This window comes from Stenella coeruleoalba (assembly GCF_951394435.1).
Source record: "Stenella coeruleoalba genome assembly, chromosome: 6".
Taxonomy (NCBI): domain Eukaryota; kingdom Metazoa; phylum Chordata; class Mammalia; order Artiodactyla; family Delphinidae; genus Stenella; species Stenella coeruleoalba.
This window is the reverse complement of record NC_137151.1, coordinates 12,484,270-12,509,226: the sequence shown is the minus strand read 5'-3', so window position 1 is coordinate 12,509,226 and position 24,957 is coordinate 12,484,270. Positions and strand designations below refer to the sequence as shown.

The 24,957-nt window shown below is 37.9% G+C and overlaps 1 protein-coding gene across 2 annotated transcripts in view; it reads right to left on the bottom strand.

Moving 5' to 3' along the window:
- LOC307187770 (UPF0538 protein C2orf76 homolog) overlaps nt 1–24,957 on the bottom strand; it is an 86,516-nt gene that overhangs the window by 43,836 nt on the left and 17,723 nt on the right. Inside the window, exons 2-3 of one of the 2 annotated variants that reach the window (XM_079924267.1) lie at nt 12,308–12,376; nt 9,276–9,420 (exon numbers count right to left, since the gene is read on the bottom strand). In XM_079924267.1, coding sequence (XP_079780393.1) covers nt 9,276–9,408 — 133 coding nt within the window. In that variant the 5' untranslated portion in view covers nt 9,409–9,420; nt 12,308–12,376. Of the gene's footprint in view, nt 1–9,275; nt 9,421–9,593; nt 9,652–12,307; nt 12,377–24,957 lie in introns of those variants that run through there. The other variant, XM_079924268.1, reaches the window with a different exon arrangement.

Below are 24,957 nucleotides of genomic sequence, written 5' to 3'. Positions count from 1 at the left end.
CCTGGCCTCCTTACACACACATGCTGATCGTATTCAACTGAAGATTCAGGCTCTGCAAATCTTTAGAGCTCTCACTTTGTACAGCTCATTCCATTCCAGTACTCTGCCCTGTGAACTCTGTCCAGACTCCACTCCAGGATGCCAGCTGTGACTCATAAACTCATAGAATTCTCCAGCCTCTGCCTGGATTCCCCCACCCTGCTCTGTGGCCTACATGCTCTCTCCCACAGTAAGATGGCACAATCATAGGGGCCACCTTGTTTGTTTCTGCTATCCCATCTTGTGCTATATGATGTCCAATATCTGAACATCACTGTTTGATGTATTTTGCACAGTTTTTCAGTTGTTTCAATTCAAAGAAAAAGTTCAGTCCCCGTTACTCCACCTTGGCTGAAAGCAAAAGGCTGTAACATATCTATTATATTCTGAAAATGATTTCCTACTTTGTACTAAGTTTTTCTTTCACTTTATGTTTTCCCACCTTTGGACTTATTAACTTTGGAATCTAATGAACTTTTACAGAAGAGTTCAGGATTGCAAAATTCTGCAAAAACCCACTTAGTATTTCATTATTGGAAAGTTCAGTAGAAGGCAACCAGTAATTTTACTCATTCATTCAGGTCCCCATAAAAGGCATCCACAGAAAAATTAATTATGAGAAAAATAAGGCAACATAATAAATATACTGCTGGCAATTAGGATGCCACAAAGGAGTCTGAGATGTTAAAACACATGTTTCAATATAGAAATCAACAAAGTCTGGAAAATTATTAGAGTACCAATGGACAACAAAATAATTCTTTACATCATAGTAAAGGCTCTAAAAATAGAAGTGGTATAATTTGTAATTTTTTCTTAGATGCTGGATCTACATTTAAAGATTTTTAGGAAAGCACAAAGACCTAAGGGAAAAAAAGAAACTGACTAATTCAATGACTAATCTGTACAGGCAAGAATACCAAAGACCTAACATTAATCAGAACACTGTGCCAACATTCTACCCTGATGAAGGGTTCTATCAGGTATTAGAGTAAGACTTCAAAGTTAAGCTATATCAAGATGCTTTTTACTTTAATCATGAAATAATCTAAACATTAAAAAGTATGGAGAATAGAACAAAAGTTCATTTAACCCATCAACCAAATTTAACAAATGTTAACATATTGTCATAACTACTTCAGATCTTTACTATTTTTTTGTTAAATAAAACATTATGGATACAGTGGAAACCTTTTCTATGTCCTTCTGTAGTCCCATTAACCTCCTTCCCAGAGGTAAGCACTAACTCTCCTTAAGTTAGCATACCTTCGTCATTATATTTTCATTCTGTTGTCATAGCCACAAAAGATAGAGTATTATTTTGTGTTTCAAATTTATAGAGTTAAGTATTTAAACTAAAGAATCTACAGTACATTTTCTACTACAAACAAGAGACCATCACCTCAACACTGTATTGAAGGAATGGCCCCTTTGTGGTAAGGTGATAATGTGCTACGAATTTGCTACTACAAAATTATCCTGTTCCTTTCTAAATAGGAGGGGCACCAAGGGAGTGCTTCTTTACAGAAGAATGCCAGATAATAAATGCAGAAGTAGTCACAGAGTTAGAAAAAAATCCCAATTTCTGCAACCACCAGTGATTCAGGTAAGGATCATCAATAGACACTAAAACTATTGGAAACAACACATGCATATCGTCTCAATGTTTATCGCTCCACACACTACTTATTAGTTAGAAAGATACCTTTACAACAGAGAAATCTGGTAGGCAGCACCTTAACCAAATGACCTAAATACGTATCACCAGAACTTCCAGGTTGGTGAACACACGGAGATACCAGGGAGAATGGCGCACTCCGAGAGGGCATGGAAGCTCTGCACCCTTTCCCCATGCTTTGTCCTATGCATATTTTCCACCTGGCCGTTCCTGAGTTTTATCCTTTTGTAATAAACTGGTGATCCAGTTTGTTAAATAAATAAATAAATAAATACCGCCAATAGTGGGGCAAAGCAATACCAAGTGCTTCCTGATGAGATGCAACTAGGAGGAATCACCAACATCAGGGATCAGCAAACTATTTCTGTAAAGACCAGTAATAAATATTTTAGTTTTTTGTGAGCCATACAGTCTGTCACAACTGTGTAAGTGCCACTGAAACACAAAAGCAGTACATATAATATGTAGACAAATGGGTGTGGCTGTGTTTCAATAAACTTTGTTTATAAAAACAGGTGGCAGGTCAGATGGACCCCACAGGTTGTGGTTTGTAGATCTGCAAGCTACATGGTAATCCTGCCAAAAATGTTTAACCTGAATCTAATCATAAGAAAACAATCAGACAAATCCATGTTGTGGGGCATTCTATAAAACACAGACCTGGATTTTCCTTTAAAAAAATCAATGCGATGACAGATAAATGAAGGTGGGGGCTGCTCCAGATGAAGGGGATTAAGAAGATGTGACTCGCCATGAAAAGACTCCGAAGAGCCTTAAATGCATGTTCCTAAGGGAAAGAAGCCAGTCTGAAAAGGCTACATACTGTATGATTCCAAGTACATGATATCCTGGAAAAAGCGAAACTAGAGACCGTAAAAAGATCAGTGGATGCCAGGGGCTTGAAGAGAGGATGAATGGGTGAAGCCTGGAGGATTTTTAGGGCACTTAAACTATTCTGTATGATAATTCATTTGTCAAAACCCATAGAACTTAACAGCACAAAAAGTGAACCTTAATGTATGCAAAGCAAGAAACAAAAAAACATTTAGGAGGACAGGGGATCCCAGGAAAGAATGCAGAGGGTGACAAGAGAATACAGCTGTACTGCAAATAGATGAAATAATCTTACTGAAGAGGGTGAAAAAATGGCGCTGACCTAAATAACTTTGTCAGTGAATAGACTTTTGTAAGATTAAGGCAAAAGGAACTGCACAAAAGCACTGTACTCTAGTTAATATCACGTTGTTTCCCACAGAGTACCAATTAACCACTCTGATACAGCTATACCTGTATACTGGAATTAAACAAGTAAGTAAAGGAATGGCAGATGTTAGGAGTCAGGTTCCTCACTGTTGGATTGGGGATGTACAGCTAAGCAAGGGGAGAAGGCCGGAATGATCCACGTGATAATGGATTAGAGTTGGAAACATCAGTAAGAATTCATGTTTAACATACAGATTCAGATGGTAAACATGAAAATATTCACACCTATGCATAAGTATACAGGTTCATATATTTCTTTGCTCTGTCAGTTAAGAGAGCCTAGAAGAAATGAAACCCCAGTAATAAAGAGTATACCTAGCACTCAGATCTTGGCTTCTAATACCATTCTCCAGTAAAACAACCAGGGCTCCTAGAGAAATGGCTGATTCTAGGACTGGCTCAGGATATACAAAATTAGCCTGGAATATCTTAAAGTACCAGAACTACACACAGATGGCCTATGTCAAAGGGGCACAGAAGCCAACTGAAAGAGTTTCCAATGACCAGATCTAGAATAATTTGAGTAACAAAATAAATAAAATCTCCCATGCAAAAGAATTCCAAGTAAATTAACTCCCCACTCCTCAACTGCGTACTGTGCATAGTGACTTCCTTCCAAAGGGTACATTATGAGCAGGGAGACAACAGAGCAACCTTACAGTGGGGAAACCTACATTACTTCAGCCAAGCGATCAAGGTCAACATCAACAGTCATAAATCATGTAGAAAGTAGGTGCCCTGGATATGATGTGATAAAAGTGACACTTTATCTTTGTGATTTTCCTCTCAAAAACCCATAACCCCAGTCTAATCATGAGAAAAGCATCAGGAACATTCCAACAGAGAGGCATGTTATGATAGGCCTGACCAGTACTCCCCAAAACTGTCAAAGTCATCAAACTGGGAAAATCTGAGAAATTGTCACAGTTCACAGAGCCTAGGGAGACATGACAACTAAATGTAATGTGGTATCCTGGATGGGATCCTGGAGCAGAAAATGGACCTCAGTAAAAACTAAGGAAACCTGAATAAACTATGGACTGTAATTAATAATGCATCAATATTGGTTCATTAATTGCAACAAATGCAGCATATTAATGTAAGATGTTAATAATAGGGGAAACTGTGGAGGGGAGAATTAGATATAAACAAATATATAAAAATTAAAAAGATAAAGAAAATCTTTCTAACTATGCTAGTAGTCACCCAATAGAATAGACTGCTCTACAAAGTAACACATGACCAGGAGTAACAGGGTATGAAGAATGAGCTCTGAATTGGAAGGTTGGATAAAATCCCCACAGCTTTCCTCTGTTTAACAGATGAAATAATTTTACATTCAGAATCAAGATCTAAAGTATTACAAAGTATTAAAATGCTTCCAAATCAATGAATAATTAAAATGTCAAATTATCTAGATAATTGGTTCGTTTATTTATTCTGAATCTAGAAAATTTGTCATCTATATAAGGTAATATATGGTACCTCTGTGTTCAGAATATCTGATTAACATCAGATATGTTAATAATAGATTTATTTGTTTTGTTATATTTATATGCTTACATATAAATATAACCTTAAGTATTTATTATTGATATATTTATACTTATTTGTAAGTGTTAGTTTATATTTACTATACTTATGTACTATATTTATACAGCTTTAGATTTTAATGGCATGGTGTAGTGGTACCATGATTCTCAATGCAGAATGGATCAAACTTAACCAAAGACTCTTGGCTAAGGGAGAAATACAGACAATTATGGGAAGAGACAAGGTTAAGCTATGGATGGCAAAAAGTGACTATGATAAGAAAAAAACAGCTAGAAAGGCAAGAAGGCATCCAAAATAACCCCAAAAGGTCATTCACCACAATAAGCATTTCTGTCTGTGTACAAGATTCGCTATGCCACAATGTCAAACATCTTTCCAGCTTTAAGTGTTCAAAACATTACAGCAAGGCCAACAGGCACATGAAAAGATGCTCAACATCACTAATTATTTAAAAAATGCAAATCAAAACTATAATGAGGTCAGACCAGTCAGACCAGACCTCAGACCAGTCAGAATGGTCATTATCAAAAAGTCTACAAATAATAAATGCTGGAGAGGGTGTAGAGAAAAGGGAACCCTCCTACACTGTTGGTAGGAATGAAAATTGGTGCAGCCACTATGGAGAACAGTATGGAAGTCCCTTAAAGAACTAAAACTAGGGCTTCCCTGGCGGCGCAGTGGTTGAGAGTCCGCCTGCCGATGCAGGGTACATGGGTTCGTGCCCTGGTCTGGGAAGATCCCACATGCCGCAGAGCAGCTGGGCCCATGAGCCGTGGCCGCTGAGCCTGCACGTCCGGAGCCTGTGCTCTGCAATGGGAGAGGCCACAACAGTGAGAGGCCCGCGTACCGCAAAAAAAGAAAAAAAGAAAAAGAACTAAAACTAGAGTTACCCTGTGATCCAGCATTCCCACTCTGGGGCATATATCTGAAAAAGATGAAAACTCTTAATTTGAAAAGATACATGCATCCCAATGTTCATAGCAGCACTATTTACAATAGCGAAGACATGGAAGCAACCTAAATGTCCATCGACAGATGAATGGATAAAGAAGATGTGGTACATATATAATGGAAGACATATACATATATATACTCAGCCTTAAAAAAGAGTGAAATAATGCCATTTGCAGCAACACAGATGGACCTAGAGATTATCATACTGAGTGAAGTAAGTCAGATAAAGACAAATATCATATGATATCACTTATTTGTGGAATCTAAAGTAATGATACAAATGAACTTATTTACAAAACAGAAAAAGACTCACAGACATAGAAAACAAACTTACGGTTACCAAAGGGTAAGGGGTGGGAAGGATAAATTGGTAATTTGGGATTAACAGATACACACTACTATATATAAAATATGTAAACAAGGACCTACTGTATAGCACAGGGAACTATATTTAATATCTCGTAATAACTTATAATGGAAAAGAACCTGAAAAAGAACATGTATATATATATATAACTGAATCACTTTGCTGTACACCTGAAACACTGTAAATCAACGATATTTCAATTTAAAAAAACACTAGAGCAAGATGAACTAAATTCAAAGACTCTTTTGACACTGAGTGAATCCATTTACTTCAGGGATCCTCTTAAGCCAGCAAGGCAGTAGACAAAAATAAAGAGGCACTTAGTGTCGTGTTTAGGAGTGCATGATGTACAGCTGAACAGCCTGGGTTGGGCTGTAGCTTTGCCTTGTATTAGCCATGTAATCTCAGGCAAGTTTCTTCACTTCTCTCCCTGTTCCTTAGTTTCTTCATCTGTAAAATGGAGATAATAACAGTTCCTAATTTAGAAGGATGCTGTGAGGATGAAATGAGATAACCTACTTAGAGTTCTTAGCACAGTATCTGATACATAGTAATGCTTGCTATTATTATTATTAGTTCAAAAATTTCTCGGTAATAAGCTATTTGGTCTTTGTTATGTACACAGTTCATAAAGGGTAAATTCACCAGCTTTGCAGAGTCCCACAGTACCTCAAATCAGATGACAAAGATAGGCAGAGAGCACACAAGCCAAAAAGGTCTGAACCCCAAAGTTTACCTTTTAATCAGTGGAACACATTTCCCACATGCACAATAGAAACAAGTAGTGGCTATACTATTAGTAGCACAGGTGAAAGATGTGAGTAGGCTGGGCTGAGCATCTAGCTGTGATCCACACCACTGCTCTAATGGGGAGCATTCTATGGTACTTGGGAAGGAAAGAACACAGTGACCCCCGGGAGAATACATCTGCCCCTGGCGGCACTGGAGCAGCTTGAAGATTACATCTCATTCTCAAGGACTTCAGAGAACCTATTCTGCACTGTACCAAGAACACCACAGCACTCACTGTAGTAACAGTAAGAAACACTGTAACCCATAACACACACAAAGATTTTAAAATAAAAAATGTAGGCATTTGTTTTTATTTCAAAACCTGAATATGCTTTTGGCGATATCTTTTCAAAAGCAGGACCCTCTTTAATTGGCAGTATCTCAGTACCAGCTCTCAATCTCTCCATAACAAGTCGACTGACTAGTTCGTTTTCCCTATGGGTTTATATACCTCACTTTCTTCTTAAGCAAGTAATACTGAGCAGTGAAACCACTCAAGATTAGACAAAAAAAAAAAAAGTAAGGGAGAAGAGTTTAGAAATTTTACAAAGTCAATCAGGAAATAAAATGTCAAGAATTAACTACATTTCTTAAAGTTAGCTATACACACTTACATTCCACACACATAAAACAAGATGTTGGTCTCCCAATAACATTCTCCAGTAATAGAGTCAGAGCTCCTCTGAGAAATGGTTGATCCCAGGGCTGGGGCAGAGAAAGAACAGGACATGTCTGGAACATCTTAGACCAAAAAGTAAGGAAGTGCTCAAAGAAGGATTGGGGACATGTTAAAAGGACATGGACCCAGACTGAAGGGGCTACCGCCAGCCAAAATGGGGATGATTAGAGCATCAAAATAAAATAATCATAGTAAAGAATTATAATCCTTTGAATAAAGTAAGAATCCTTGAGTCCACAGTGATATAAACAAAAGATTAAATAAATGGGGTGGGGGGTGAGAATGGGCAGGTAGGGTAAAAAGCTCTTCCTTACTGTAGAAAAACAACTAATGTATCTAGAAGGAATGATGGAATAAGAAAAATCACCATTTGCCAATCATCATCATAATAACTGATTCAGGCAAGAATCATCAAAGGATGCTGAACTAGTGGATGAAAGTTTAAGAAGCAACAGGACATTCACATAGTCTCAGAATATATCCCTACAAGTTAATTTTCAATTACAATAAAAATGTACAGTGGAGAAACCTGGCAGTTATCACCTTAACCAACTGATTAAAGTCACCATTGCCACTAATGGGGGCAGTCGACAGCATGTGCGTCCTGGTGTAAATGCACCGAGAAGTCAGCATTGTTTCAATGATTTGAAATTGAAAACTAAGGAAACCTGAATAAACTATGGACTGTAATTAATAATGCATCAATATTGTTTCATTAATTGCAACAAATGCAGCATACTAATGTAAGATGTTAATAATAGGGGAAACTGTGGAGGGGAGAAAAAGCATAACCTAAATCTAATAATGAGAAAACACCAGAAAAACCCACCTGCATTCTACAAAATAACCGGACTGTACTATTCAAAATTGCCAATGTGATGAAATACAATAAAAGACTCCAGGATAAAGAAATTAACTCAGATTAAAGGAATTAATTAATCTCAATAAGGTCTGTAAAGTAGATAATAGCATTGTTTCAACGTTAAGTTCCTGATTTTCATCACTGTACTATGTTTATGTAAGTGAATTCCTTGTTTTTAGAAAATACACACTGAAATATTTAGAGGTAAAAGGGAATCATGTCTGCAACATACTTCTAAAAGGTTCAGAGAAAAGAATGAAGTGGGAGAGTAAGAGAGGAAGGGGGAAGGTGGAGGCGAGAGAAAAACAAATGTTAACAAAATGTTGACATTTGGGGAATCTGTGAAGAGCATCCAGGAGTTTCTGCAACTTTTCCGTGTCTGAAATTATGTCAGTTTTTAAAAATTAAGTTGGATATAAAGTACTACATCTGTCAAAACTCACAGAACAGTACACAAAGATCTGTACATTATATCATAAGATAATAATAAAAGCTTATTCTAGATGTTTCATCAAATGTTGATGATTGGAACACTTCAGTAATTGAAAACAGAGGTTAGAAACCCACAAAGGACCAATCAAAATGAAGACTAAATTCAAGCCTGCTGTATGTTAAGCTTGAAATGATACGGTAGCACCAGTGAGGCTGCCTGTCACTTCTGTGCCCACAATGACCAGCAGCTCTCATGATTTCCTGGCTGTACAGAGGCCTGCCACCTTCCTGTCACACTCCCCAGAAGGCCCTCTTGTGCTCAGCCGGGTAACACTACATTCTCTTACTAATCAGTCTCCAAATACATAAACCCGTTTGTTACAAGCAAACACAGACCTTAATTTTTTTTTTAATTAAAAAAGGGAGAAGCCAAACATGATAGTGACAATCTCTGATGAGGGCAAACATGTTGCTAAATAAGCCTCAGGGAAACACTGCCGCTGATGCCAAGGCCCAGAGCAGAAGCCAGCCTCACACCTGGCTTAGAACACAGGTTAATATCTTTCCAAGTGTTTTTCAAAGATTACTATCATTCTAATAGTCAACAATATTTTTCAAAACACTAATAAAACAAAGTGGCTGAGATGTCTCATACCTTGCTTTAGAAATACTATAAATTCCTTTACAGTTTGGTCCAAATGAACTCCATAATATACCACAGGTCTGAAATTGCGATGCTCAAATGAACGAATGAGGCGAACCGTAATGGTCACATCTTCGGAAGCCATGTGAAGAAATTCCTGTGGCAAGGGGACAATGACATCAACTCATAATTATCTACAAGCCTGTACTTCCTCCATCAGCTCTTGGGCACCCAGCCCATCTCTCCCACACTGCACAGTTAGCAACACAGTCCCCACACCCACGCCAGATTCCGGGACAACCAAAGGGTCCCAAGGTCACTCCCACTTACCCACTGCGATCCTGGACAGCTTCATCACAGTCACTGATGTTCTGACTGGTCAAAAACTGACAGGGCACAGAAGATGAACACAGTTGACTCAAGGGTTTGGGTGTGCATGTATGGGGAGAAGTGGGTTGCACTAAACATGTGACCACTCTGGTTTGGTACACCAGCGATCTCCTCATTTGGCCCTGAGATGAAGTACACTTATATTAGCATCAACTATCAGGCTACATTTTGTTTTGTTTTGTTCTTTTTGTTTTGGCTGCGTTGAGTCTTCGTTGCTGCGCGCCGGCTTTCTCTAGTTGCAGGGAGCGGGGGTTACTCTTCGTTGCGGTGCGCAGGCTTCTCATTGCAGTGGCTTCTCTTGTTGTGGAGCACGGGCTCTAGGCACACGGGCTTCAGTAGTTGTGGCATGCGGGCTCAGTAGTTGTGGCTCACAGGCTCTAGAGCACAGGCTCAGTAGTTGTGGCATGCGGGCTCAGTAGTTGTGGCTCACGGGCTCTAGAGCACAGGCTCAGTAGTGGCGCATGGGCTTAGTTGCTCTGCGGCATGTGGGATCTTCCTAGACTGGGGCTCGAATCCGTGTCTCCTGAATTGACAGGTGGATTCTTAACCACTGTGCCACCACGGAAGCCCCAGGCTGCATTTTAATTTCACAAATGTTGCCAGATTTCAGGAAGGATTTAATCATGTGCCACGGTATCATCCACCTTCCACACTATTATTTGAATATGTTTATTTCATCCTAAAACTATGTATTGGGTTGGCCAAAAGGTTCTTTCGGTTTTTTCTGTAAGATGGCTCTAGTAGCACTTGGTTGTCTTTAACTACATTCAAAACAATTATGTTAGATTGTATTGTGACAGCTGTCATATCAGAGTGCATTTAAGAAACAGAATTATCGGGGCTTCCCTGGTGACGCAGTGGTTGGGAATCTGCCTGCCAATGCAGGGGACACGGGTTCGAGCCCTGGTCTGGGAAGATCCCACATGCCGCGGAGCAACTAGGCCCATGAGCCACAACTACTGAGCCTGCGCGTCTGGAGCTGTGCTCCGCAACAAGAGAGGCCGCGATAGTGAGAGGCCCGCGCACCGCGATGAAGAGTGGCCCCCACTTGACACAACTAGAGAAAGCCCTCGCACAGAAACGAAGACCCAACACAGCAAAAATAAATAAATTGATTAAAAAAAAAATTGGTGAATTTTTGTGTAGCCATTTTAATATTGAAGATGGAAGAAAGAAAGCAACATTTTCGGCATATTATGCTTTATTATTTCAAGAAAGGTAAAAACGAAACCAAAATGCAAAAAACTAGATTTGTGCAGTGTATGGAGAAGGTGCTGTGACTGACTGAATGTGTCAAAAGTGGCTTGCAAAGTTTTGTGCTGGAGATTTCTCGCTGGATGATGCTCCATGGTCGGGGAGACTAGCTGAAGTTGGTAGCGATCAAATCGAGACATTAATTGAGAAGAATCAACATTATACCATGCAGGAGATAGCCAACATACTCAAAGTATCCAAATCAAGCGTTGAAAATCATTTGCACCAGCTTGGTTATGTTCATTGCTTTGATGTTTGGGTTCCACATAAGTTAAGTAAAAAAAACCTTCTTGACCATAGTCCCGCATGCGATTCTCTACTTAAACATAATGAAAACGTTCCATTTTTAAAACAAATTGTGACAGGTGATGAAAAAATGGATACTGTACAATAATGTGGAATGGAAGAGATCGTGAGGCAGGCAAAATGAACCACCACTGACCACACCAAAGGCAGGTCTTCATCCAGAAAAGGTGATGTTGTGTATATGGTGGGATTGGAAGGGAGTCCTCTATTATGAGCTCCTTCTGGAAAACCAAACGCTTAATTCCAACAAGTACTGCTCCCAATTAGACCAACTGAAAGCAGCACTCGACGAAAAGCGTCCAGAATTAGTCAACAGAAAACACATAATCTGCCATCAGGGTAACACAAGACCATGTGTTTCTTTGATGACCAGGCAAAAACTGTTACAGATTTAATTCTATCATCAAACCAGGAGGTATTATACTCATTTAAGGATGAGGAAAGACTCAAGAGAGATTGTGCTAATTGCCCAAGGTCATATAGCTGATAAAAAATGAAGCCAGGATTCAAGCACCAATTTAATTCCAAATCCCATGCACTCTCTAATGCACTGTTCAAAAAATCATCCCAAACTATTTCCTCCAAAAAATCTGCAAAGTTGCCAATGTTTTAAAAATAAAATTATGGTATATTTCTATTTAGTAGCAACTACTTCATGCTTTCAACTTTGCATACAACTTACAGCCAGAATACGCAAGTACTAAAAAAAATACCTGTAATGAGGGGAAAGCAGGGAGCAGGGGGTGGGGGAGGGGTTGGTGGTGGTGGTGGGATGAACTGGGAGATTGGGATTGACATATATACACTAATATGTATAAAATAGATAACTAAAAAGAACCTGCTATATTAAAAATAAAATTCCAAAAGAAAAAACCCTGTAATACTAATAACATAAGAAAAGATGTCCAACCTCACCAGTAATCAGTGAAATTCAAAATAACAATGAGATATATTACTCATCAAACTGACAAAGGAAAAAGTCTGACAATACCTAGCGTTGGCAAGGGTGCAGAACCAGTTAAGGCTGGCATCCAAACAGGTTCTACTTTTGGAGACAATCGGGCAATATTTAGTAAAGCTGAAGATTCACATACCTTTCAATCCAGCAATTTCATTCATAGGTAGGTGTCCTGGGGACTCTCTCACACACGGCACAAGGAGAACTGTAAAAGAACATTAATAGTAACATCATTTGTTAATCGCAAAAACTGGAAACGGCTAAATGTTCATCAGCAGGAGGATAGATAATTATGACATTTTCATACAATGAAATTAGTTCAAGCAGTGAAAATGAATGAACCTGAACTATGCACATCAACACAGATGAAATCTCAGAAAGAGTAAGGTGAATGGAAAAAAATCAAACCGCAAAAACATCAGAATACACTACCATTTACATAAAGTTCAAAAGCATAGCTTTTATTATGTTTAAAAGGAGATGATTAATTGTTCTTTCTGAGGCAGAGAAAGGATTATGCAATTAGGGAGAAGTAAAACCGGTGTTTCAATTATACTGGTTGCATTTTATATCTTAAGTAGGATGTTAGGTATAGGGAGAGTATAAATTACTATTCTTTAAGCCTTTCAGTGTGTCCAAAATACTTCATAATATACACAAATAAGCCACACTAATTTGGCCTAGAAAGTCTCTCTGAATCATAGAATGCTTACACAAATATTTTACTAAGTTTGAGAGAACACACAGCATATTATGCATGAAAAGCAAAGGTTCAGCTGTTTTAATGCATAAAATAATTTGCAATTATAATTAGTATACTGTTTATAATTCAACAAGTGGTTTTTAAGGAACTAAAAATAATATTTTCCCTCTAAATTAAATCTTTTGATAATTCCATTATTAAATTAAATCTTTTGATAATTCCATTATTAGCTACTACACTACTTGTTACTTTTTGTTGTTGTTTTATCTAATTCCTTTATTTTTGAGTATTGCGCAGCAAATTCCAGATTTCATATAATTTCACCCTATAACACTTCAGTATGTGTCTCTAACACTGAACACTTAAAAAAACTAAAATGTCATTATCATACCTAACAAAACTAATAGCAAATACTCAGTTTCATCTAATACTTAGTCCATGTTTTGATTTTCTCTGTCCCCAAAATGTCTTTTTACAGTTAGCTTGTTTGATTTAGAATCCAAAGTCTACATACTTTATTTCACTTATATATACAAAATTTTTTAAATTAGGAACATACAGTACAAGCTCTTTATAACCTGCCTTTTAACTTAACTTCTTATGCACATTTGCCCATGTATTAAATATTTTTCTTCAATGATTTTAAGGTCTGTACAACATTCCATACTTCTTACCTCCAACATCTTATTATTGGACATTTAGCTTATTTTCAAATATACACACATGAGAAATGACTCATGAGAAGTAGAAAACCTGGGCTCAAGATGAATAAGCATATTTGTTAGATTTTTTGATACTGTCAAATTGCTCTGCAGTGGGGCACATCAGTTTTCCCATGAACAGTGTATTCCTTGCAAAACCCTAGGTATTATAATAGAAAAATTATTATTACTTTTATCCACATCAATAGGTACAATAATATCTTTTTATTTATTTGCATTCTTTAGTGTGGTTAAACATGACCGAAAAACAAACAAAACAAACAAAACAAAAATCCCTTACAAACCAACAATGAAAATGTAAAACATGTCAGAAAAGTGGACAAAGATATGAACATAAAAATTTCCCAAAAAAATATATTATTTTTTATGAAATTTGGTTTTACAGTGCTTCCCAAAAATTCTGACCCTAGAATCTACCAAATAATGGCAGTTCAGCAAGACGTTTACAATTTAAAATATACTGAGGTACTTAATAAAGAATCTCTCTCAAGAAAGGGATATTATCAAAGATTCCATATTTTAGAAGCAGTGTTAACAGGGTTTGTGAAAATTATGACCAACTTCTTCCTCCTCTCACCAAGTCCCCAGAACAACAAAGAAGTCCTCCAAAGCACACCACACACATACACCCAAACATGCTGGGAAGCCTATAATGCAGTCCAAGTCCCCAAAGAGTTTAGAGCTGGACGGATCAAACTTAATTATTGACTCTACCTCTTAGCCCCAACACATAGTTGGATCTCACACAGCTGGATCTCAATAAATAGTAGCTGCTTTTATCAACAGTCTACTTGGGATTAAATAGGTTTGGGCATAAAGACAGCTCATGTAGGCAGCAGATAAAGATACAAGATTCCCAGGTACAATGAAATAAATGATACAAACGGTCTAACCAAGGAGGCTGGGCAAGCTAGCACATGCATGCCTTATGAAACTTTTCTAATTGTAGGTTTGTTTTTTTCACTTAATAAAAAGCTGCCCAGATATTGTACTTAAATAGCTGAAGTTTTCAATTTAAAACTCCAAATTTGCATTAATATCTAATTTTGGTCAACAACATATGGTCATCTTCATCAGAAATTTGTTGTAATTTATACTCAGTAACTAAACCATATTAGCTACTATCAGCATGAAGCCATTATTTAATTTGCCTCAAGGACTGTTGGAAATACAGCTTGTTAGTTTAGGGAGCCAGACATACTGTAGAGACAGCTTGGAAAGCCAGTATTACAAACTATAAATGTGACATTTTCCCAGAAGGCTTGACCTACTTTAAAAAAATAGAGTCTATCACACAGAGTGAAGTAAGTCAGAAAGAAAAAGACAAATACCGTATGCTAACACATATATGGAATTTAAGAAAACAAAATGTCATGAAGAACCTAGGGGTAAGACAGGAATAAAGATGCAGACCTACTGGAGAACGGACTTGAGGGTATGGGGAGGGGGAAGGGTGAGCTGTGACAGGGCGAGAGAGAGTCATGGACATATACACACTAACAAACGTAGTAAGGTAGATAGCTAGTGGGAAGCAGCCACATAGCACAAGGAGATCAGCTCGGTGCTTTGTGACCACCTGGAGGGGTGGGATAGGGAGGGTGGGAGGGAGGGAGACGCAAGAGGGAAGAGTTGTGGGAACATATGTATATGTATAACTGATTCACTTTGTTATAAAGCAGAAACTAACACACCATTGTAAAGCAATTACACCCCAATAAAGATGTTAAAAAAATAAAATAAAATAAAATGAATCTGATCAAGTTTAAAACGCATTCCTCAAATGAAGGGACAGAGAAACCAAAAGCAATAATTTAGGGGTAAATTAACAAAAAATATTCAAGGACATGAAAAAAAGATCTGAATAAATGAAATGATAGACCATGTTCTTAACGATGAAAGCGCAAAGTTGTAAAGAAATCAATTCTCCCTAAACTAGAATATAAATTAAATAAAATCCCAATCAAAATATAAAATGGTGGTCTGGATTTATCACAAATACTTCTAATCTGGATGAAAATGCTTGTGAACTTAGCAAAGTCATAAAAGAAAAAAAGAGATCAGCAGCACCAATTATTAAAACACACTACAAAGTAACAACAGTCAGATATATAATAGTAATACATGAACAAGCTAGTATGATGTTCATATATTTACAAAATGCAATAACAGAAATGTTAAAGGACAATCAATCTAAGGTAATTTAAGCTGTGACACTGAAGACTGACAAATCAATAGAACACAATAGAAAACTCAGAAATAGACTCAAGATTCGAGAATTTAGCATAAAAATGGCATTTCAGGGCTTCCCTGGTGGTGCAGTGGTTGAGAGTCCGCCTGCCGATGCAGGGGACACGGGTTCGTGCCCCGGTCCGGGAAGGTGCCGCGGAGCGGCTGGGCCCGTGAGCCACGGCCGCTGAGCCTGCGCGTCCAGAGCCTGTGCTCCGCATCGGGAGAGGCCACAACAGTGAGAGGCCCGCGTACCGCAAAAAAAAAAAAAAAAAAAAAAAAATGGCATTTCACATTTGTGGGAAAAGATAGTTTATTTAATCAATGGCATTGGGAAAACTGGTCAGACATTTTTAATTTTTTTAATACATCTTTACTGGAGTATAATTGCTTTACTGGAGTATAAGTGCTAGTTTCTGTTGTACAACAAAGTGAATCAGCCATATGCATACATATATCCCCACATCCCCTCCCTCTTGAGCCTCCCTCCCAGCCTCCCTATCCCACCCCTCTAGGTCGTCGCAAAGCATCAAGCTGATCTCCCTGTGCTATGCGGCTGCTTCCCACCTGCTATCTTACATTTGGTAGTGTATATATGTCATTGCTACTCTCACTTCACCCCAGCTTTCCTCCCCACCGCTGTGTCCTCAAGTTCATGTCCTCTATGTCTGCGTCTTTATTCCTGCCCTGCCCCTAGGTTCACCAGTACCATTTTTTTTTTAGATTCCATATATGTGTGTTAGCATACGGTGTTTTTCTCTTTCTGACTTACTTCACTCTACATGACAGACTCTAGGTCCATCCACCTCACTACAAATAACTCAATTTCGTTTCTTTTTATGGCTGAGTAATATTCCATTCTACATATGTGTCACATCTCTATCCATTCACCTGTCAATGGACACTTAGGTTGCTTCCATGGGTACTGTAAATAGTGCTGCAATGAACATTGTGGTACATGTCTCTTTCTGAATTATGGTTTTCTCAGAGGATATGCCCAGTAGTGGGATTGCTGGGTCATATAGTAGTTTTATTTTTAGTTTTTTAAGGACCCTCCATACTGTTCTCCATAGCGGCTGTTATCAATTTACATTCCCATCAACAGTGGAGGAGGGTTCCCTTTTCACCACACCCTCTCCAGCATTTATTGTTTCTAGATCTTTTGATAATGGCCACTCTGACCGGTGTGAGGTGATACCTCATTGTATTTTTGATGTGCATTTCTCTAATAATTAGTGATGTTCAGCATCTTTTCCTGTGCCTCTTGACCATCTGTATGTCTTCTTTGGTGAAATGTCTGTTTAGATCTTCTGCCCATTTTTCAACTGGGTTGTTTGTTTTTTGGATAATGAGCTCCATTAGTTGTTTGTATATTTTGGAGATTAATCCTTTTGTCCGTTGTTTCATTTGCAAATATTTTCTCCCATTCTGAGGGTTGTCTTTTCATCTTGTTTATGGTTTCCTTTGCTGAGCAAAAGCTTTTAAGTTTTATTAGGTCCCATTTTTTTATTTTTGTTTTTATTTTCATTACTCCAGGAGGTGAGTCAAAAAAGATCTCGCTCTGGTTTATGTCTAAGCATGATTTTCCTACGTTTTCCTCTAAGAGTTTTATAGTGTCCGGTCTTACAGTTAGGTCTTTAATCTATTTGGAGTTTATTTTCGTATACAGTTTAGGTAGTGTTCTAATTTCATTCTTTTACATGCAGCTGTCCAGTTTTCCCAGCACCACTTATTGCAGAGGCTGTCTTTTCTCCATTGTATGTTCTTGCCTCCTTTGTTGTAAATTAGGTGACTATATGTGCACGGGTTTATCTCTGGGCTTTCTATCCTGTACCACTGACCTATATTTCTGTTTCTGCACCAGTACCATACTGTCTTGACTACTGTAGTTTGTAGTATAGTTTGAAGTTGGGGAGCCTGATTCCTCCAGCTCCATTTTTCTTTCTCAAGATTGCTTTGGCTATTTGGGGTCTTTTCTGTTTCCATACGAATTGTTAAATGTTTTGTTCTAATTCTGTGAAGAATGTCATTGGTAGTTTGATAGGGATTGCACTGAATCTGTAGATTGCGTTGGGTAGTAGAGTCATTTTCACAATATTGATTCTTCCAATCCAAGAACATGGTATATTTGTCTATCTGTTTATGTCTTCTTTGATTTCTTTCATCAGTGTTTTATAGTTTTCTGAGTACAAGTCTTTCACCTCCTTAGGTAGGTTTATTCCTAGGTGTCTTATTCTTTTTGTTGCATTGGTAAATGGGATTGTTTCCTTAATTTCTCTGATTTTTCATTGTTAGTGTATAGGAATGCCAGAGATTTCTGTGCATTAATTTTGTACCCTGCAACATTACCCAATTCATTGATTAGTTCTAGTAGTTTTCTGGTGGCATCTTTAGAATTTTCTATGTATAGTATCATGTCATCTGCAAACAGTGACAGTTTTACTTTTTCTTTTCCAATCTGTATTAAACTGGTCAGACATTTGGAAACAGGTAATGCTGGATTCTTACTTCATACCTTATACAAAATAAACCATATGTGGAACAAATATTTAAACTAAACTGTAAAATCACAGGAAGGCATCAAAAAATGGGTATAAAATTTTATAATCTTAAGGAAAGACCTTTCTAAACAAATAAAAATCAGCAACCATCAAGGAAAAGGATGACAGATAAAACAACAAAAAAACGTAAAAAAATCAGTATCTTAATAGAAACATGGGTAAAGGTAATTAATAGGCAATTGGCTGAATTGTTAAGTAGGCAATAACATGAAAAGATGATCAACTTTTCTAGTAACTAAAGAACTGAAAATAGAAATACTAAGATATCAAGTTGCCATCAGATCGGTAAAATATGTTTAAATTAAAAACTGGCCACACTGGTGTTGGCTAGAGTATAGAAAAATAAATATTTTATATACTCTTGCTAAGAACATAAAATGATACAGCCTTTCTGGAGAGGAGTGGGGTAATCTATATCAAAATCTTAAATTTGCCTACCCTTTGACATGGCGATTTCTCTTCTACTAATTTACCTGGAAGATAATCACATCAAATATTTTAAAAATCCATGTGTTTATAATGATATGGTTTAAAAAGCCAATTAGTCACTCTGGAAGCTAAAAGGGCATTTATTTGTTTTTCTGGAAACTGGCTTACCAAGGTGGGGAGGTAGGCATTGAAAATAAGAAAAATAATCAAATTCTTATACAGACTGTATTTCAAGGTTACCAAATGGCTGATGAAAAAGTTCTTCTTTATAGAAGAATTACAGCTAAAAAGCACTGAAGGAATGATAGAATTTAAAAATCATGATTTACAAATTTATCAAAATGGCTAAAACAAAACAGTGATAACATCAAATGTTGGTGAGGATGCAGAGAAACTAGATCTTTCATTCATTGTTGATGGGAATGCAAAACCGTATAGCCACTCTGGAAAAGAATGGCTGTTTCTTACACAACTAAACATGTCCTTATCATAGACCTAGCAAATACACTCTTGAGTATTTATGCCAGAGAAATGAAAGCTTATGTTCACACAAAAACCTATACATGAACGCTCATAGCATATTCACGTGTAATACCCCAAAACTGGAAACCCAAATGTCCTTCAACATGTGAATGGTTAAACCAACTGTGGTATATTCATATCATGAAACACTGAGTAATAAAAAGGAATAAACTGTTATACACTTAACAATTTTGATGGATCTTAAGGGAATTTAAACTGAAAAAAAACACCAATCTCAGAACATTACATACTGCATAGTTCCATTTATATGTCACTCTTGTAATGACAAAATTATAGAAATGGAGAACAGTGTTCCGGAGGTCAGCGGGGAGGGAAGGAGGTGGCTGTGGCTATAAAAGGGTAACATGAGAGATCCTTGTGATGGAACGGATTCTTAACCATGGTGTTATCCACATTTATCTACATATGTGATAAAACTGCATAAAACTAAATGCACATGCACATGCATACATAAGAAGATGTAAAACCAGCGAAATCTAAATCTGGTCCATGGATCGTATCAACATCAATTCCCTGGGTGTGATACCAGACTGCACTGAAGCAGGATGTTACCCTTGGGGAAAACTGGATGAAGGGCATACAGGATCACTCTGTATTATTTCTTACAACTGCATGTGAATCTACAATTACCTCAAAAGTTGCTAAAAGCCATCATTTTGAAAACCCTAATGATATAATGAATGTAGGCAATGATCATAAAAGGGTGTCAAAACCATTAGGTAAAAGATGGATGGGAAACTTTAGAATGAATACTGCAGGGGCTGACAACACTTGAACTTAGTAATCAAACTTAACAAATGAATCAAGCCTCTGGATCTAACTCCTGGTTTATGGGCTATGATGGTGTCTGGAAGAACAAGTTAAATAATACCATAAGGAGGTCATCAGCCAAGTTCAGACTGTGGAAAATTCTACTGAATAAATGACTTGTTTTCTTCAACAAATAATTAGCATGAGAGATATAGAAGGAGAGGAAGGTTAGAAACCAAGAGACTTAAAAGAGCTGTATCAACCAATGTTTAGACCTTGCACGGATCCTTATTTGCATAATATTAGATGATATTAGGAATTAATATCAACTCTGTTTATTTAATATTATTATGCTTCTGGGTCTTTAACTTAAAAGACTGAGGTATATGGGTGAAACGGTATTATGACTGGTACTTGCTTTCAAATACTCTGACAGAGGAAAAACAATTATGGATGTGTAGATTATTTTAAAAATTGTAGAACATTGGTAACTGCTGAAGCTGGGTATATGTGGGACCTTATCATACTACTCAATTTTTATATGCTTAAAATTTTTCATAGTAAAATCATTTTAAGAGAAGATAAGTGCACAAAGATGTACATTCAAGGAAGATTTTTTTCATTGACGTGTTTCTAATAGTTTACAAAAATAAGAATCCATCTAAATGTTCATCAATGAAGACCTAGTTAAGTAAATACGTCACACCATGAAATAAAATCCCCTTGCAGACATTAAAGGGTGAAATGGATCCAGGGATACTAACTTTAAAAGATGGCTATGACATATTAGTGAATATTAGCTCTTGCCTGTTACTTGTTTTATATATCTTTAATATTGTTTGATGTTTTCATAATGATTATGTGTTTTGAAATTAGGCTAATTTCCCTGTATACTTACATTTGCACTTTCCTGATGTATGTGGTATACAGCAACAAAAAGTTACTTTTAAAGCTAAAGTATTTCTACTTCCTTTAAGAAAAAAGAGCTAACTGAACAAAGCAAACAAAAGAGAACTTATCAAACACTATACAGAACAGAGAGGGTCAGAAACTTAGTTACGCTACTGATACGTATTGAGGGACGTCAACTAAACCCGAAAAATATTCAGCAGTGAGGGGCACGGGGAGCAGGTCACGTGCCCAGGATGAGTCTACACCTGTCCAAGGTGCACGAAAGGCCTTCCATACTCAGCCCCTCCCCACCCCTGTGATGGTATTCGTCACCATCACAACCCACTTTGCGCATGTCACCCCAGCAGCAACAACTGCCCATGATTTCCCCACGTACCAGGCTGTTCCAAGCCTCTTCTACACCTTTCCACCGCGAGCTTTTCCCCAAACTCCCTGTGCCCCTCGCCTCTTCACCTTACCACACAGGCAGCCCCCAAAACCCGGCCTGGGACCACCTGCTCCAGGACAGCATCACAGTCAGCTCCTCCTCTGCCCCAGCTCAGCTAAAGACCCCTTGGTCTTCCCACAGCACCTGACCATGTCATACTGCAGTCATCTGTTCATGGTTTATTTTTGTAAACCAGCAACGTGTGTTTCATGAGGCACATCAGAGCCCCCATCAATGTCTGGATAACTGCAGGGCTGAGGAACACTGGAATTCCTCCTGACACATCAGTCCTGCACTACAGACATACTACCCAGCGTCTATGAGCTTTTCCAGGGTCATGAAAATGTTTGAGACCTGAAGAAAAACCTTATTGCTCCAGAATATGAAAACCTTTAAAAATCAAAATTAACATTTAAGTAACTACCTACAACACATAACATTTCAAAAGCAACTCAACCCTACTTATAATTATATGTTAGATTTAATACAGGATATAGGTCCATTTTTTACGATGTAGGGTGGGGATCTTAAAAGTAACAGTGCCTAGGGCTTAGGAAGGTCTTTAAACTTCCCTGCCTAAAAAAACCTGTTCTGGCTGGTACTTTACCCAGCTGGTTTGAGATAATGAAGAAAAACCCATAACCAAAGCAAAGCAAAACTCTTAAAAACAAGCAAAGCAAACACAAAATCCATGCAGGAATGACCTCACACGGAGCTCCCACGTCCCTGACAGGTAACCACTGCATCATCAGAGCCAAGAATAGATGTAGTCCAGCACCCTCCCCTCCTGGACCAGCCTTACGGGTCAGGTTGAAGCTGCTTTTTACGGCCCAGGATCCAGCAGCGTGAGCAGGGAAGGTGGAAATTCAGCATGGAATGGTCAGGGAAAGTCCAGACAAGCTGCAAGCCAGGTTCCCTAACAGCCTAACACCTCTCAGCTCTCAGCTGGCTCCTCTCCCCCAGGCAAAGTTCTGAGCTAAAGAGCTGTAAACCACCTTGGTGGGGGGTGGCTCCTGAGCTGAACAAAAAGCTCAGAGCCCAGCATTATGATAAGCACAAAACATGCAAATGCATAAAATACTCCATTGATGACCTCTCTCAGCTAAAAACAACAAAAAAAGTAACTACAGCCAATTCTGGTTACTCGCAGTGGATAAAAAGTAACTACAGCCAATTCTGGTTACTCACAGTGGATAAAAAGTAACTACAGCCAATTCTGGTTACTCACAGTGGATAAAAAGTAACTACAGCCAATTCTGGTTACTCGCAGTGGATAATGTCTGTAAAGTGTTCGTGAACACTGAATTCGTGAATACCGAACCACTGCTCCTAGGGAAATACAGGGCCAGGTTCAGAGCCTCTGGTTCCTCTAGCCACAACATTTTCATCAGCCAATAAATACATAACCTTGTTTTATGTGCATTTCTGTTTAAAGACACCTTATTTGACATATGTTGTTGATTCGTAAACGCTGAACTCACAGCCAACAGTATTACAAGTCATGCCTGAACAAAGCTTACCTGATGCACGGATTTTCTCTGTAAGGCACACGCAGCCCTCTTGCACTTAGGAACACTAGATGGCACTACGTTTGGGGGTCATTTTAAACAGTGACATCACCAACAACAAGCATAAAAATGTGAAAAGCATGGCACTAAATAAAGCACAATGCAGACAACTGTTTACAATATGAGCTGAAACAAGATGGCAGCAAGTTGCCTGGTTTGACCTCAGCTGGTAACATGAATTTTGTTGACTCAAGTGTGTCATTGGGGAATGCGCATCGGGGAATGACCTAGAAAGTGCCTGAGTATTGCTTTCACTCACAAGCAAATTTTAGTGAGTAGGCGAATTCACAAATACACAATCTGTGAATAATGAGGACTGACTGTATTACCAAAAAGAAAAAAGAAAAAAAAGTGCTTTCCAGTATTTGAAGAAAGCATGCTCTTGACCTTTTTGTCCGAGAATGGAAGACAATCCAAAATGTCCTTAAGAGTTAGAAGCTTTAAGTGTAGAAAAGCACTCAGCACTCGGGCAGTTAGCATGGAGACGATTTTACAACCACCAGGCAAAAGAGTGCACTGGCTGACTTTCCTTTCCACAACAGGCAGGAGAAGGGTGTACGCGACTTGAAAATTAACAGACTCCTAAGGTGAAACCTTTTGAAAAACTACAATATTTTGTAAAGTTATATCTACTCCCTAAATTTAAGTACTGTAAAATCAAAATTGTCATATATGAAGTTTGCTTTAAACCTTGTCTTATCCATATGAAAAAGGTACAACTTTCAAAAAACTAACAAAATATATATGTGTATTACTCACACTAAATGCTTAATTTTCCTCTAGATTTAGGAACTAATATTACAGGGCAAAGAGTCTATTTGCCTTCCTTTTGAAACAAATCAATAAAAAGAAGAAATACAGTTTATTGTTCTTTTACATGAGGAAACTAAACTGGCATAGATGATCAGGTATAAAAGTAGGAAAAAGAAGAGTTCTGCTAAGATTCATCATTACTCAATATGTAAATGATTCTGACAATGATGTTGGAGTAAATAAACATATGTACTACTAAATATCATCCAAATATGTCATTTTACCCCTTAAAAAGTTGTTTAAGGGAGAGGGAAGAAACCTCCAGAGAGGCAGAGGAAAAAACCCTACATTCTCTTTATTACTCTTCTTAAAAATACTGACCACCTAGCACACTGCTAAGTAGGTGAATGAGAAATGTTTTAAAGAGAGATACAACCTTGGCAAATCAGTAACTAAAGTTCATAAGAATGACAAATTATAATCAAGTCACATTTAAGACTATGCCTAAAATGTTAATTCCATTTATCTATTCTGGCCTACTTCAAAAGCATAATTTTTTTTAAACTTTTAAACGGAAAACAAAATTTTATTCTAAAAATAGATCTTGGTAACAATGAAATACCAAAAGCTTGTCATTATAATAAAAAGAAAAAAGTTAACAGAAATTTGCTTTAAAAATTTTCAGAAGCATAATTTTTGAGAAATGAAACTACACATTTATAGAGTAGGACCACGTGAGGATCAAATAAACATTTGAAAACCTCTTGGTCTTTTTCTTCCAAATGTTTAGTTGTATAATTCATATCAAAACCCTACTATAGGGACTTCCCTCATGATGCAGTGGTTAAGAATCTGCCTGCCAATGCAGGGGACATGGGTTCAAGCCCTGGTCCAGGAGGATCCCACATGCCGCGGAGCAACAAAGCCCGTGCACCACAACTACTGAGCCCACGCTCTAGAGCCCGCGAAACACAACTACTGAGCCCACACGCCACAACTACAGAAGCCCGCGTGCCTAGAGCCCATGCTCTGTAACGAAAGAAGCCACCGCAATGAGAAGCCCGTGCACTGCAATGAAGAGTAGCCCCTGCTCGCCGCAACTAGAGAAAGCCTGTGTGCAGCAACGAAGACCCAACGCAGCCAAATAAATATTTTTTTTAATTATTAAAAAACCCTATTATATTAGAAAACT